This window comes from Suricata suricatta, chromosome 8 (assembly GCF_006229205.1).
Source record: "Suricata suricatta isolate VVHF042 chromosome 8, meerkat_22Aug2017_6uvM2_HiC, whole genome shotgun sequence".
NCBI classification, from domain to species: Eukaryota; Metazoa; Chordata; class Mammalia; order Carnivora; family Herpestidae; genus Suricata; species Suricata suricatta.
The window spans coordinates 29,545,118-29,561,467 of NC_043707.1; the positions used below are offsets into that span (position 1 = coordinate 29,545,118).

The window sequence follows — 16,350 nt, forward strand, 5'->3', positions numbered from 1 at the left end:
GAAACAGAAGCTCGAAAGGTGCAGTGATTTTCAAGGTCGGCAAACCCCGGTCTGACTCCCAGCTAGAGGCGCTTTCTGATAGTCTTGTCCCTTGCCCCCAGTCCAACTTCATCCTTTGAGAGGAGAGGGGGGACAGAGCACCCGCATCCAAGCAAACCTTCAAAGGCAAAGGAAATTAAACTCATTAAATAAAACTAAGTGGCACTGATATCAGATCTGTAAGTTTATTTGCTCAATGTACGACAGCTACATAATGACTCACATTCATGATATTCCATCACTGAGGAAAACTGCTAAGAATGGTCCGTGTGTGAAAGAATTCCTTAGAGAAACACGGAGTTGGAAAAATAATCACTGATTAGACCTTAAAAATAGTTCACTGCATAACATGACAAAAAGCACAGAGGCTCATTCAGAGAACATATTCATTGTTCTCCTACACTGTAATAGTTATAATTTCACCATGACAAACACCAGACATTAAGATTAAGCTAACACTGGTGTTTCTTTTGCTCCCCCCCCCTAAAAACAAAATATATAACTGCATGTCACTATAGCAACATCCAAAACAGATCAATTTGTTACGATCACTATTTGGTAGAGCAAACTGTACCCCCGAAAGGAGAAATTAAATTAAAAAAACTTTAAAAAATTTGAAGACTTAAGTTTTTTTTGTCATAGGAATACATAACACCTACAGTATAAGTTAATAAATTTCAAGCTACTGTATAGAAATACAACACTAGCATGCACAATATTGTATCAATAGAGTAATGGAGGAGTAATCATTTCACTGGAGAGACAGTATCAGAGGCAAGTGCATTTCTTTAAAAATAAAGAAAAGAAAAGAAACCATTCAAGCTGCTTAAATATCAAGTCTCCCATCCCCTCTTCATTTTTAGCCCTCGGGTATAATTTTATCTTGCATTATTCTAAAAAGCAGCCAGAGCCAAAGCTGAAATTTCAAAGAAAAAATAGGTTTTGTAATTCCAGTAAATCATTTCCAAATGCTACAAGGAAGGACACAACACTGCTCACTGGACATGATGATAAGTTAAGGAAAAGCCCCACCTACCCCCTCCCCCCACCCCTAATCTTTTCCCATCCATGGCATTGACTTTAGGCCCCAGTGATGGCACAAAAGCTGTACAGCTCTCTTCTAGGAGTTTACGGCTAGGGTTCAGTTAATTAGGACTTCTGCTCTAGCATATGGAGGGAACCTTCTAAGGAAAGTCACGCTGGATAAACTGTGCGATGCCACAGAGCATCATTCGTCATGCTTCTGGTCTTCACGGTCACCTGGATCCCGTCACACATATCCACTTCCTAACTGTTAAGTTCAATTTTGGTAATAGCAAAAGCAATGGTCAGTGTTTCCTCAATTATTATTCATACCTCTCCTTGACTAAATAAAACAAAGAAATAGACAAAACATGCCTGGCGTTATTACCTGTCTCAGGAGTTCACACTGTTACTGATCTTCTAAAAAAGACTGAACACACACTCAAACGGGTCGTGTTTTCAGACAGATTTTTTCCAAAATGAGAAATGAAGGACCAAAGGCTAACGGAGAACAAATTTGTGGAAACAGCAAGGTAGTTTCCCTTCAATTTCAAATCGTGTGTCGACTGCGCAAGAGAGAAAAGGACTCTCCAGCTTCGATGCTTTCGTTAAAAAGAAAAAAGTATATAGAAAAAGTTTTGGTCAAATAGGAGTTATTTTATTATCTGAGAATGATTTTAGTTCATCTTCCTACAACAATTACTTGGGGAAGGAGTGTTTTCGGGGAGGAAAGACTGACATGCTTACGGAGGCTCCCGCAATTGGACAGAATGTGTATGAATAGAAGAGCTCTTCCTTCTGGATTTTTCTACCGGTAAGCTTCTAGCACCTGAATTTTCACACACTGCACCGCAGACTTTCTCGGGAGGATGGCCCAGCCTTTACAGCCAACAGCATCTCCACCCTCCTGGGCGCCGCCAGCAGAAGGTACAGTGGGGAGCACTCAAGTGAAGAGTGAAATGGCAGCATGATCCCTGAGGAAGGAGCTGTGGCAGCTTAAAAATCAGGAGTTCTCTGAAAATATCAACACAATAAATGACATACAGACCTGAATTTTCTCGATTTTTGTGGTGTGTAACGTTTCTATTAAAGTGAGTAATCCATTTTTGTGGTGGATTGAAGTTAAGAGGAAAGAAAGACAAAAATCCCACAGCCACCTGCCAAGCACCTATTAACCAAAATCTAAAGTAGCTTGGATTCTCCTTAGGCAAGCCTTTTTGGCCTAGGAGACAGGGACCAGCGACACCAATCTGGGTAAAGGCTAAGGATGGAAAGCCCAAAGAACTAGCAAAGAAAAACGACAATCGATGGCTTGATGTTACATATGGCTGTCATGTAGAAATACTGTAAACCGCAATTTAGTGTTAATACTGTCAACTAATCGGAGACTTCAGAAAACTGGCGAGGCCTAAAACCACAAGGATAAATATACCTTCTGTCCCAAGTCTGTCAGTTTGGGATTTAAACTATTCCCTGGCTGGTCAAGTGCACCCTGGCGGGGGGGCGGGGGGGGGGAATGCACGGAAAAACAGATGAGCTAGGAAGTACCCAGAACTTAAGATTAAGAGCGTATGTACATATAAATCCTTACTGGAACCACAGAACTTCCTGAATGAGGGCCATTCCATTTTTCAGTTTTCTTTTTTGACTCCAAACCCTACTCTCTGGCAATAAGTTAGACTCAAGACAGACAGCTCCACCTGCATTCAGTTACAGAACAGTCTGTATGCCAGTATGAGGCTGCTATTCCAATACCAGCACAGCTAACCTGACTTTCCACTAGTGGTGTTTTGGCAAAAAACGTCAAAGAGGCGATCAAAGACAGGACAGGTCGTGGGCTTCTCCCTGGGAAGGTCGTCCCTCCCTTCCCCTCCCCCACCCGACCCCCCACTCATGGGAAAAAAATAAAGACTGCGGTAGGAGCATCAGCGTGCGCTGCCAGTCCACCTGGGGGCCTTAGTTGTTGCCTTCTCCACCGTCATCGTCTTGCTGGTCGCTCGTCCAGAGCGTTAGGTTGTCGCGGAGCAGCTGCATGATGAGAGTGGAGTCCTTGTAGGAGTCCTCGTTCAGAGTGTCGAGCTCGGCGATGGCGTCATCGAAAGCGGTTTTGGCCAAGTGGCACGCCTGCTCCGGGGCATTCTGGATCTCATAGTAGAAAACGGAGTAGTTAAGAGCCAGGCCTAATCGAATGGGGTGAGTGGGCTGCATGTGCTCCTTGCTGATCTCGTGGGCTTCGCTGTAGGCCTTCTCAGAGGACTCCACGACGGTTGCCCTCTTCTCTCCGGTGGCTACTTCGGCCAGGTAGCGGTAATAGTCCCCTTTCATCTTCAGGTAGAACACTTTGCTCTCGTACTGGGTCTCACTGCAATTCTTGATCAGGTAGTTATCCAGCAGGCTCAGCACATCCTGACACACCGCTTCCAACTCCTTCTCGATCTTCTCGCGGTAAGCACGGACCATCTCTATCTTCTTCTCATTGCCATCTGCAGATGTCTTCTGCTCAATGCTGCTAATGACCCTCCAGGATGAGCGGCGGGCCCCGACTACATTTTTGTAGGCCACAGACAGGAGGTTTCTTTCTTCATTGGACAGTGGCTCGTTCAGTTCTGTCACCTATTAGGAGAGAATGAAGAGTTGTTATGGTCCAGATGATGCCAGTGCCTATCTCTGTGCCACTGAAACACAAACAGACCCACAGTTGATTAAAATGATTTAACAGACAAGAGAATGGAGGCTGGAGATGGAGGTGGAAGGAACAACAAAGAAGGAAAGCACAGCCGCTCGTCACGGATGCCTGAGCCCCTGCTTCCTCCCTGGAAAAGGGACATACACTTAGCACATACGCTTAGCTGCTCCGAAGAATGATCAGGTCAGGCTCCTAGGGGATAAACCAGATTTCGATCTAAGTTGCAAAAAGGTCAACAGATCTCTCCTGTAACATTACCTACGTACCAAGCCTGGGGATCTGAAGCTCCAGGTTGATCTCCCTCAATAGTTCTTTAGGAAATCAGACTGACCCTTTCCTTCTAACGTCGTCCTGTCTACTCAGTTCCATCCCTCTTCAGGGAGAATACTGTGAGTCAACTTCAAGTTGATATTTGAGAAATGAAGAGGCTTTTCTGCTCTTGTGTTAAGAACGTATGAATTACAAACCTCAGAATGAAAATCAAAACCGGGGGCACGGGTCTGAGTCTGGCCACTGAGATGTGTCAGCAACTGGGAGAACACATACTTGCTGCAGTTTCAGCCGAATACGACCAGCAATACAAAAGGATGGAAAGATGAGCAAGGTATTTCTAAGCTGAAGGGGCCAGTAGGAATTAATGCTTCTTTCACTATGGGCATTTCTAGAAGTTTCGATCTTTGTCATCCCAAAGACTAATCACCCTGAGGAAACTAAAGCAATGCCACACCAATGATCTATGTTTTCAGGACTATCAAGCAACTTCTTATAAATAAAAATATTAAGTCAAGTCAATAACACTACACTGACTTAATTTATATTACCTGATGCCTATCATATCTGAGCCAGACACCACTGTCTGACAACCACATGCAATGGAAAATTTTACAAAGATAGGGCTTTTTATTCCTATTCAAAGGGCACATTTTTATTTGTCTGGCTATCATATCTAAATTGGTATATACTAAGTCAATGGTTAAGCCACAACATCACAAACCCTGGTCCATTCACTATTTCCATAAAACCTTACAGAGGACTAGATACTTCGCTCACCTTGCTTGTCCTCTCCTACCTGCGGCTCCAGTCATGACATGTTAATTGCAACAAAACAAAACAAACACTTCACACTTCTGCAGTTTGTTCTTCTTCCCCTCCCTGAAATACTTATACAAATACAAGTGTCAAGAACCAAGTTAAGGGGCGCCTGGGTGGCTCAGTCAGTTAAGCATCCAACTTCGGCTCTGGTCATAATCTCACAGCTCTTGAGTTTGAATCCTGCCTTGGGCTCTGTGCTGACAGCTCAGAGCCCAGAGCCTGCTTCGAATTCTGTGTCTCCCTCTCTGCCCCTCCCCCGCTTGCACTGTCTCTTTCTCAAAAATAAACATTAAAAAAATAAGCAAACAAAAAAGTTAATATCTTCTATTCATATCCTCTATGAAATGTTCCCCATCTCTCCTTGCACCCCCGGTTAAAACTGGCCACTCTTTTGAATCCTCACTGATTCGTGTATCAACCACAGCATCTACATAACATTATATTACTTATAGATGTGAAGAATGGGGGGAGGACATAATCCAAAACGATATACCAAAACTATTTTGAGGGGTTGAGATACCAAAGGACTTTTCTGTACATGTGAATCATTCACATTCAGTCTGTATGGCACTTTTATAAACTGGGAAGTAGGGAGGGTTATGCTTAGTACAACTGGTTATATAAATTAAACAGTATCTCTGAGGAGATAATTAAAGCAGAATACAAACCAAATCATGCATATTAATTTATGGCAAGCAATTCATTCTTTGAAAGAATTAATCATGCTTTGCTCACTAATTCCCACAATATCCAGCAAAGGATATATATGCAAGTATTTCTTAAACTCAGCAGCTTTTCTTACGTTACCCTTTTACTATGTATTATTGGTTCCCCACTATAATGCTGAAGAACAGCACCTTCACCAGACATGGGCTATGTGCAACAGAGTGAGAAAACAGGGTTTTTGTGCAGAAGAAAACCAAGACAGAGGTGCCTTCTGCTCAATGACCTCCGACCCCCAACGCCCCTGTGGAACCACCACTTCTCCAAAATAAGGTGGCTTATGTCATCTCCCATCCAATTCATTATATAGTCTAGGCTCTGGAGACACTATCCTCAGCCCACAGACCACACAGTCACTCACTCCTGCTGATTTCGGAGGTGTACTCAGTGAACCAGAAGACTGGGGTGTCCCCAGGCCCACCATTTTACGAAGTGACCTTGGGGGCAAGCATTTCATTCCCTCTAGGCATCTATTTTCTTATCTGTTAAAATGAGATTTTTGTCTCTTTCATAAAATTACTATTAAGAGTGTATCAGATGAGGGGTGACTGGGTGTCTCAGTCAGTTGAGTGTCCGACTCTTGGTTTCCACTCAGGTCATGATCTCACAGTTCACTGGATCAGGCTCTGCGTCAGGCTCTGTGCTGGTGGCATGGAGCCTGCTTGGGGTTCTCTCGACCCTCCAGCTCCCTCTCAAAATAAAACATTAAAAAAATAATTTTTTTCAAAATTAAAAAAAGTATCAGATGAATGATAAAGTGCTCTTGATCCAGTAAAGTGACAGAGAGGTGAGCAATTCCTTTTGAGAATGCCTTAAATAATTTTCCATTTTAATTCTCAACATAAGAACCCTCTAAATTTCTTACCTAACAATCTGCTAGCTTCCATCCCTGTATCAAGTATCGCTTCTCCATTTCATGCTGTTCTCTACTCAAAGCTGAAAGTTCCTTAGCTACCTTACATCACTTCCTTTCCATAAACTTTAATATCATATAGCCTGAAAAAAAAAAACCAACAACCTCCCCAGACTGGCATTCAAATAAGCAGAGGCCTTTGTAAGCCTCAGGCACGCATTCCATAGGACTCCAGCCTATATTCACGGAATACTCCCTCTAGTGTGACCTGATAAGGTCTCCAATGCAAAAGAAGCCAGAGTGCCTAAGGCCATTGAGATCGGGTTCTGGCCTTTCCCCTAAATCATGCTGTCCTTATTTCCAGAGCCAGCAACTATTTAAAGCTCAAATGACCTCACCAGTACCCTATACTGTTAGGTCTCCGGCTGCAAGAGCTCCAAGGCATCAATGTGTGCTTATGTAAAGTCTGCACCGCAGCCTCAGACAGACAGGCACACGGAGATTATGAAATGGCAGTATCACCTTTAGATATAGTAACTCAACCACATTTGGAACATACCCAGATGTTCTCTGCCACTGAAAAACTAAGTTAGAGGGAAAAGCCTTTAACTCTTAACAAGTCTGCTCAAAGGAAAGTTAAGGTTCCTCTAAGAGCCTTAAAAAAGCATTTCAAAAAATCCTTAAGATCAAAATGACTTGTGTGAGAATTAATCTGTGATTTTTACATTCAAATAGAGATACCAACCATACTAGTTTTAAAAGTCAAGACAACTTTTTAAAAGGAAAATATAAAATTCTCATAGTGTCCCAAAAAAGGTTTAACCAAGATAAAATGAGTGCTCAATGTGGGAAGATGAGAGATATGTATCATCTGGGAAGGGAGATAATTATTTTTCAAAAGTCACTGAATTGTTTCTAAGAATGCAACACTTGTAAATATGGTCCCCAAAATATACTGTCACGGCTGTTGTAAAATGTAGAAAGTCTGTAGTCTCTGGCATGTCACATGTGCTGCGTAAAAACAAAATGAAGTTTCTGTCTTCTCAACTCCTAGGATACCAGCCCAAGTTCAAATTTCTTTTAGTGAGTTCAAGATAAAGAGGAGTAAAAAGACCCCAAAAAATCTGTTAAATTGTCAGTTTAAGGATGAAAACTCCCCAATTCCCAGCTGCTAAGGAATTAGATATTAATTAGCATCAACTGTTCTCCCCTAAGAGTTGATGCAGAGACTTTTCAACCGAAGATCAGCAATCCTCAAGATTCTTGCAAAGCTATTCAAAGGACTTTCTGACCCCAAGATTCAGAGCACTGAGTCATTTACAGTTTCCTCAACTTCTCTATCAAGAACCTTAAAAGTTGTAATGAACACAACCTCAAAGGTTTAATCTTCTTAAGAAAAAACTTGAATCAGGCTTACTTTATTTAAAATCTATTTCTTTTTTTTAATGGTTTATTTATTTGAGAGAGAGAGAGAGAGAGAAACATCGTTGAGCAGGGGAGGGTCAGCAAGAGAGGGAGACACAGAATCTGAAGACAGGCTCCAGGCTCTGTGCTGACAGCTCACAGCCTGGAGCCTGTCTTCAGATTCTGTGTCTGTCTCCCTCTCTTCTTCTTCTCTGCTTGTGCTCTCAAAAAATGAAATAAACATTAAAAAATATAAATAAATAATATATATTTCTATCTTGCAGAAGCTTACGTAGAAGTTACAAAATAAGTTACAGTGGTGAACGTAACACATCCTGATTTAAGAAAGCTGAAAATCTCCAGAAATAAACTGATTTCACATCCCCAAAAATAAGACAGAAGGGATAACAGGTGGAAAAAAGGATGTTTAGGGAATGAAACTATTCTGTATGATACTCTAATGGTGAGTACATGTCATTATACACTTGTCAAAATCCATAGAATATGTATCACCAAGAATGAACCCGAATGTAAACCATGGACTGTAGGTCTAGGCCCACTGACTCGAACAGACCACTCAGAGATGCTGACAGTGCAGGGCTCTGGGAGGGCGGTGGCAGGTCCGGTGGGGGGCATATGGGAACTCCTGTGCTTTCCACTCAATTTCGCTGTGAACCTGAAACTGCTCTTAAAAAAAAAAAAAAGTCTATTAAAGAAAAGAAGGAACAAAAGAGGGCTAGCAGACACTAGGTATAACATTTGGCCCATCTTGCATTTTTTAGGGGCCCCAGGTGTGGAGTACTAATCACCCAGAATGGTCAAGAGAAAATGAAAAACATAAATGCAGCGATTGCTATAAAGGAACATCCTATACCAAAACCAGAAAAAATAAGGTGACAACGTGCAGGATGGGAATCAGCATCCACGTAACGGACACATAGTCTATATGCAGTCCAGATGAAAGAAAAAACCACTGGAAAGAAACACTTTCAAGTGTTCTGCTTGAGTACAGAATGAATCCTGTATTCTAGAGATGACTGGTCTACTAAATAGCTGCAAAAAAAACTTTACAAAATAACCCGAAGCTATGTCTTGCCTATTGAGTAAAATGCCTTAAACTTTATAGCTGCGTGGAGAAGCTAACTTGAGACTACTATCTTTAGAAAGGTCTGCTGGCAAGGCTGACCCGTGGCTGGCATCTGAGAACTTGAATTTTGGAAGGGTTCCCATCATTCTCAGCTAAGAATGGCTCCCTGTCCCTAAACTGTTCGTGCTAACAATGTAGTTTATGGTAAACACCTGTTTTCCTTCTAGGAGTCTTCATTTTTAGTATCTGCTAGAGAGGAAGTATCTATGTGACTAGCCCCAGTAAAACCTTGGTCACTAAATCTAAACTCCCTGGCAGACAACATCTCTCCCCCCACCCCACTCACTCACTCACTCTCTCTCACACACACACACCCACACCCACACACACCCCATGTTGGAGTTCCTTGGGGGAGAGGACTCTCGAAAGCTTGCACCTGGTTTACTTTGTGTCCCAGGCACCTTTTTCCTTTGCTGATTTAGCTTTGTATTGCTTCGCTGTAATAAATCACAGCCCTGAGCACAACGGTATGCTGCTGAGTCCTAGCACTTTATTGACACTGGGCCGGGGGCGGGGGGGGGGGTCTTGGGGACCACCAATATATTCATTCTAGAAAACTTGATAGAACACATCCCATAAGGTCTGATGACAAGGAAAATATACTGAAAAGCCATACATCAGATAACCCATCCGACATTTGCTGAGCATCTATCTAGCATGTGTCCTATGCTACCACTCTGTGAAGACAAACAGACATCCTGTTCTGTTTAGGTCCCTAGTCACACAGGTGGATCTTCAGAGAGCAGCACTCTACCTGGACAGTTTAGAGGCAATTTAAATTAGAAAGTTAACATCAGCTGGGTTTAAAAAACCCTCCAGCAGCAATCATCCCAGATAAACACTGTGCAGAAGGGAAACATTTCAGGAAGAGGAACATCCTACAAGAGTCATGTAACTTCATATTCATCAGGGCCAATCGCAAAGTCTCACAGGTGACAAAAGAGCTTGTCAAGCACCGGCCTTTTCTGATGCCACCAAGACCCGAGCTCTTTCCACAACTATTCTACAGAGGCAGACATCACACTTACTTCACAGGTGTGCGGCAGAGACGGGACACAAACGTGGGCTCTGAGGCTTCAAACCCTGTGTCCTTCTCTCATCCAGACTCTGACGATCTGAACATTGCTAACACATCACAGAGAAGGGCTGCTTTCTCTAACACAGACCTCCTAAAAAAGAATTTCAGACCAACCAGCAACAGAGAAAGGAGTAAAAGGAACGGAAAGGCACCCAACCCTCATCTATTACAAATGTTCGTTTTTCCCTCTGATCAGACAGGCAATACCTAAAGTCAGATGACTTGTGAAGGTGACGGTGTGGGTGAACAGTACTCACTCATGGTGAGAAACTATAAACTGGCATGACTTTTATTTGGAGGACAATCTGGAAAAGACTATCAAAATTATAAATGTTTAACAAACTTTGACTATGCAATCCCCCCTTTTTATTTATTCTTATGTTTTTTTTTTTTTTTTTGAGAGACAGAAAGGGACAGCATGAGCAGGGGAGGGTCAGAGAGAGAGGGAGACACAGAATCCGGGATAGGCTCCAGGCTCTGTGCTAGCTGTCAGCATAGAGCCTGACGCAGGGCTCAAACCCACGAACTGGGAGATCACCAAAACCGGATGCTTAACCAACTGAGCCACCCAGGCGCCCCTCTCCTCCCTTTTTTAAAGTAAGCTCTATACCCAACATGGGGGCTTAAACTCGCAGCCCCAAAATCAAGAGTTACATGCTCTACCAAGTAAGCCAACCAGGCAACCCTCTGCAATTCCCTTTCTTGAAACGGATTCATTGCGTTATTGCTAAATAATTGCTAAAGTCTGGAACCACCTTAACGGTCTTCAAGAAGAGGCTAGTTAGATTAGGACACATCTATCCAGTGGAATTCTTAAGACAGCCATTCAAAAAGTATTTGTGTAGGTGGCTCAGTTGGTTAAGCGGCCAATTTAGGCTCAGGTCTGATCTCACAGTTCATGAGTTCAAGTCCCCCATTGGGCTCTATGTTGCTAGCTCAGAGCCCGAAGCCTGCTTTGGATTGTGACTCCCCCTCTCTCTGCTCCTCCCCTGCTCATGCTCTCTCTCTCAAAAAAAAAAAAAAAAAAAGTATTTGTGCATTCTCAGTGTACTTTCTAGAAAGGTCTTAAAACAGAATGACTGGGAGGCAATCAAGATTGAGAAGGTTGAATTTTGACCTGTTACAATACCTATTCAAACAAACCCACTCCACAATTCCTGTTAATCCTATCTACAATTTAAAGTTTAAAGCCAATTTTGAAAACCAAGTTTAAAAAAAAGGCCAAAGCCAGTAATATTATATAAACAATTTTGATATAAATAACTAGCTCAAACCTACATCTGCTGCTTTGTTTGTGCTCACTACCCCACACCTACCCAAAACAACTTTTTCCCATTCACTTTAGTTGTATAAAAAAATCTTTCACTGTATCTTTATAAAGATTAGGGCCAGTATATACAATGTATACTACAGATTTCAGCCCTGTCTCATTTAACCAATTATTTTTTTTAATGTTTTTACTTACTTTCTTTGAGAGAGAGAGAGAGACAGAGAGAGAAGGTGAGGTGGGGAGGGGCAGAGAGAGGGGGACACACAGAATCGGAAGCAGACTCCAGGCTGTGAGCTAGCTGTCAGCACAGAGCCCGATACGGGGCTTGAATTCGCAAACCTGGAGATCGTGACCTGAGCTGAAGTCGGGCACTTAACCAACTGAGCCACCCAGGTGTCCCTCCTTTAACCAATTATTAATTCATATATTTTCCCAGTCTATTCCCTACATAATCTTTTTTAAAATCCAATACTTTTAAAAATTCTTTAAGAAAATATTTTAGGGGCACCTGGGTGGCTCAGTCGGTTAAGCCTCTGACCTTGACTCAGGTCATCATTTCATGGTTCGTGGGTTTGAGCCCCGCGTTGGGCTCTGTGCTGACAGCTCAGTGCCTGGAGCCTGCTTCAGATTTTGGTCTCCCTCTCTGTCCCTCCCCACTCATGCTCTGTCTCTGTCTCAAAAGTAAATAAAAAAACATTTTAAAAATTTTATTAAAAAAGAAAATATTTTAATGTTTATGGGGGGGGGGGCAGAGTGCAAATGGGGGAAGGGCAGAGAGAGATGGAGACACAGAATCCAGGAGGCCCAGAGTCCAAGGCAGGCTCCAGGCTCTCAGCTGTCAGTATAGAGCCTGATGTGGGGCTTGAACTCACAAACCATGAGATTATGACCTGTGCCAAAGTTGGACGCTTAACCAACTGAGCCACCCAGGCGCCCCGGCTCCCTACATTATCTTAAGGTTTCCAGTATCACTCTCCTTTCCGTAGCTGTACTTCCTATACTTGTAATCACATCTCACTGGATGCACAAGGGCAATGTTACTATTGCTCATCATGGGCATCTTTGTTTGGTTTTGAATTTAATGGAATACTTCCAGTGTTTCATTCTTAAATACTGACTTTTGCTTTAAAAGAGATTTCTCTACCATGTTAAGTACCCATCTATTCCGTATCTTTCGAAGTAACTTTTGTCATATCAGAAATGGGTTCTTTACCAAATTGTAATTTCTCTTTTGGTCCTCCATATAACCCTTTATGATTTCGTATGGTTATTCCCATTTTAAAGATGTGAAAATTAAGGCTCAAGTCCAAGAATGGAACCCATATCTAATGGCTCAAAATCCTATATGCCTTCCACTATAGGACTGGCTCTTACCCAAGGAGGGGAAAGCTTTTTGTAAAATATCCCTCTAAGCAGCCCTACACTCCTTAAAGATTTACTCTTATGTGGAATCCATACTTATTTCTCCAGGTTAAGAATCCCAGCACAACATTCCTCAAAATGTGGAGTTACCAACTGACCCAGCAATTCCACCCTTAGGTAAGTATATATGAGAGAAAGGACAACATAATGTCCACGCAAAGACTTGTAAATAAATGTTCATAGCAGCACTCATCAAAACGGCCCCAAAGTGGAAACAATCTAAATGTTAACTGGTGAGCAGATGAAATTAAATGCAGCACTATCCAAATGATAGAGTACGACACAGGTTACAACATGGAGGACACTGGAAATGCTATGACAAATGAAAGAAACTCGTCACAAAAGACCACTTACTGTAGGTTTCCAGTTCTAGGAAATGTCCCAAATAGGCAAATCTCTAGAAACACAAAAGAGACTGGTGGCAGCTTAGGGCTCAGGGGTTTTGAGGGCGGGGGAGTAGGCAGTGACTCCCAATGGGTACATGGTTTCTTTGTGGGGAATGACAGTATTTATTCTAGGACTCAGATACTGGTGCTAGTTACACCACCCTGAACATGCTAAAAAATCACTGAGGGGTGCCTGGGTGGCTCAGTCGGTTAAGTGCCAGACTTTGGCTCTGGTCATGATCTCATGGTTCATGAGTTCAAGCCCCACCTCTGGCTTTGTGCTGACAGCTCAGAGCCTGGCGCCTGCTTGGATTCTGGTCTCCCGTCTCTCTGCCCCTCCCCTGCTTGCACTCTCACAGTCTCTCTGAAAAATAAACACTAAAAAACACTAAATTGTACCCTTTTGATGGGTGACTAAATGGTAGGTGGATTTTACCTCAATAAAGCTATAAAAATAAAACTGCTGCACTACTTCATAGTCTACACAGCACTTTCACACATACCAGCAATTAAACATTAACTCACGTGGAGTTTGAAGAGTTCAGAATTCCAAATACTTCGTGCTTCATAATACATGGGCTTATACCAAAAAAAGTAACTATAACAGAGCACAAACCTCAAGTATTTAATTCTCCTCAAAATCAAAACAAGAGGACTGTATTACATCTACTGCTCAGGTTACACAAACCTGAAAAGGGCTAAGAAATGCACATTCCCCACCACAGGTACTTTTCATTATGATAGTAAGCATCCAATCCAGCCCCTAGGGAAGGGAAATGACACGGAGAGAAACACACGAAGATTATTTAACTTCCCGAAACATGAATGATCCACACAAACGGCAAATCAAAGTGCCTTTCACTCTCCCAGACGGAGTGGACATCTTCTACTCTCTATCTGCACACTTTCCAGGAAAACTCGGCCTAAACCCACTTTCAGAGATTAAGTTCACGTTAAAACCTGGTTCGTAAGAATTTTATCTTTTGGGGCCAGAATCAATTTCCCATAGAGGTGAAGAGAGCCCTCCTACCTCTGGATCTCACCCGCTTACTATTTCTATGATCTGGATACAACTCCCCAGCCCGTCCTCTCTTCCCCCAAACAGGCTCCTTGGTCCGTGCCCTTCAGCCTGCTACTTAGAATACAAGACTGCAAGCTTCAGCGAACAAATGAGCTAATATTTATAACTGCTGCTTTTAGGCTAGATCTGTGTTTTGGTGGGGAAGGGGGAACTCTCCCAGCTGAAAATGGCACAACCCTGTTTTTATGGAAGTGTGGTACCCTCTACAGCACAGTGCAGCAGTTCCTTGATGACCGCTCCACTGAGACACTATCTAGTGGGCAAAGGCCAGGGACGCGGCTGCACATCGGTACAGCACGCAGGGCAGCCCTCCTACCGGAGCAACAAACAGCAGGGTCTGAATATCGGCGGTACCATGGTAGAAAAACTCTGTACCAAGGTACCAAAATTCAGGCCATGATACTCACATTCTTCCTCATACCACACTTCTGTGCTCTCATGCTTTTCCAACCACCTAAACACACTTCCAGAACCCACAAAGGAAAATTCTCTATATATCCTTCAGGTCCTGATTCAAATACTACATACACTTGCTGGAAAATTCTCAGGCAGCTCTAATCACTGTACTCTGTGTAACTTTTACTTTGCATCTTTTATACTGTTTATTTATTTTTGAGGGTGGGGGGATGGGATGGGGGAGGGCAGGGTAACAGAGAGAGAGGGAGACAGAGAATCCCAAGCAGGCTCCACGCTGTCAGTGCAGAGTCCAATGCAAGGCTCAAATTCACGAGCTATGAGATCATGACATGAATGGAAATCAAGAGTCGGACACTTAACCGACTGAGCCACCCAGGCACCCCAATATGCGGATTCCTAATGCCTTGGACCATTAACTGTATACCTTTCCTTTTCTCAAAAAAGAATGAAGTCCTTAAGGGGCAGGTACCACCACCTTCCACTCACCAATGAATCACCATGGTACCTAACAGTCCCTCCTGAATGTTTAAGTGACGTGAATCTACACATAATGTATCAAGCCCAGGCTGTTGGCAAAAGTGGCAATAATTCTTCCCAACTCCATACACATCTCCTTCCTTTTCACTAGGATTTTGTAGTTCCTCCTATGAAGAAATGGAGTATAGTTCTCCATCCCTATAGGCTGCACTTGGTCATGTGACCTGCATTAACTAGTGGAACATCAGCAAGTATGAGGCAAGCAACGCCTATAAAGTGAGTCAAGAAGAGCTTGCTGCTGGGACACTTCCGTGGCCACTGTAGTTTCATCCAGCCACACTGAGGCTGGCCTAAACCAAAAATACTTGACTGACCAACAGAACTGTGAGGAATAAAAAATCTTCGTCATGGGTAATTTGGTATGAACAAAAACTAATTTATATAGTTATTTTAATACTATTATCTTGCAGTGTTAAATTCTTCTTAAATTAACTTCTAAAAATCAATCAGCCTGAATTCCTACTGTGATCTCAATTAACACCCTAGGTCTCTTTCCCCCAACAGGTGCTACTGTTAAGTGCCATCCGCACCACATGTAATAACAAAAAGCTGAATTTGGGGACCAAAACACAAGAGTTTAAGCAAAAAAATAAGGCCATTTCATTAGTTTAAATTCCACCCACTGCTCCAGTGTGATCTCACTTTCTAACAATTAGGGCATTTATCATAACTTTTGCTGCGTAGCCCCACATATGAGGAAAACACCTGACCTGAATGTCTTGAAAAAAATTCAGATATACATATTCCAGTGTTCCCTTGGCTGGTAGTCAAATAACCCTATTGTAAAAAGTAATTCAATTCAAAATTAGTTAAAAATTAAACAATTTCTTCTACAAACCCATACTGACTCTCCTTTACAATAATTTCTGCTTTGGGGCCTATTCTTTGCTTCTACAACTTCTCCTGGAATCAATGTCACATTCACTGTCGTTGACATTGTTCACCTATGTCCAGATCTCTGGTTCCACCTCCATATCCAAGGCTACTCCCCCAAATCCATTATAAACAATCTAGCTCATCAAATGTGACAGCTTCTCACCCAAACCACACCCCTGACCTCCATGTCCAGAACCTCTCATTTTTACTTTTTTATTTATTTTTAAATTTTTAAATTATAACTTAACTTTTTACATGTTTATTTATTCAAGAGGGAGAAAGAGCACAAGTGGAAGAGGGGGGGAAATGGAAGACC

General features: G+C 42.5%; 1 protein-coding gene across 1 annotated transcript in view; it reads right to left on the reverse strand.

Annotated features, from left to right (window-relative positions):
* Window positions 1-210: 210 nt before the first annotated feature.
* The window catches only part of YWHAG (tyrosine 3-monooxygenase/tryptophan 5-monooxygenase activation protein gamma), a 28,609-nt gene continuing 12,469 nt past the window's right edge, over window positions 211-16,350 (reverse strand). Inside the window, exon 2 of the mRNA XM_029946584.1 lies at window positions 211-3,675. Within this exon, the coding sequence (XP_029802444.1) occupies window positions 3,019-3,675 (657 nt within the window). The 3' untranslated portion in view covers window positions 211-3,018. The remainder of the gene's footprint in view (window positions 3,676-16,350) is intronic.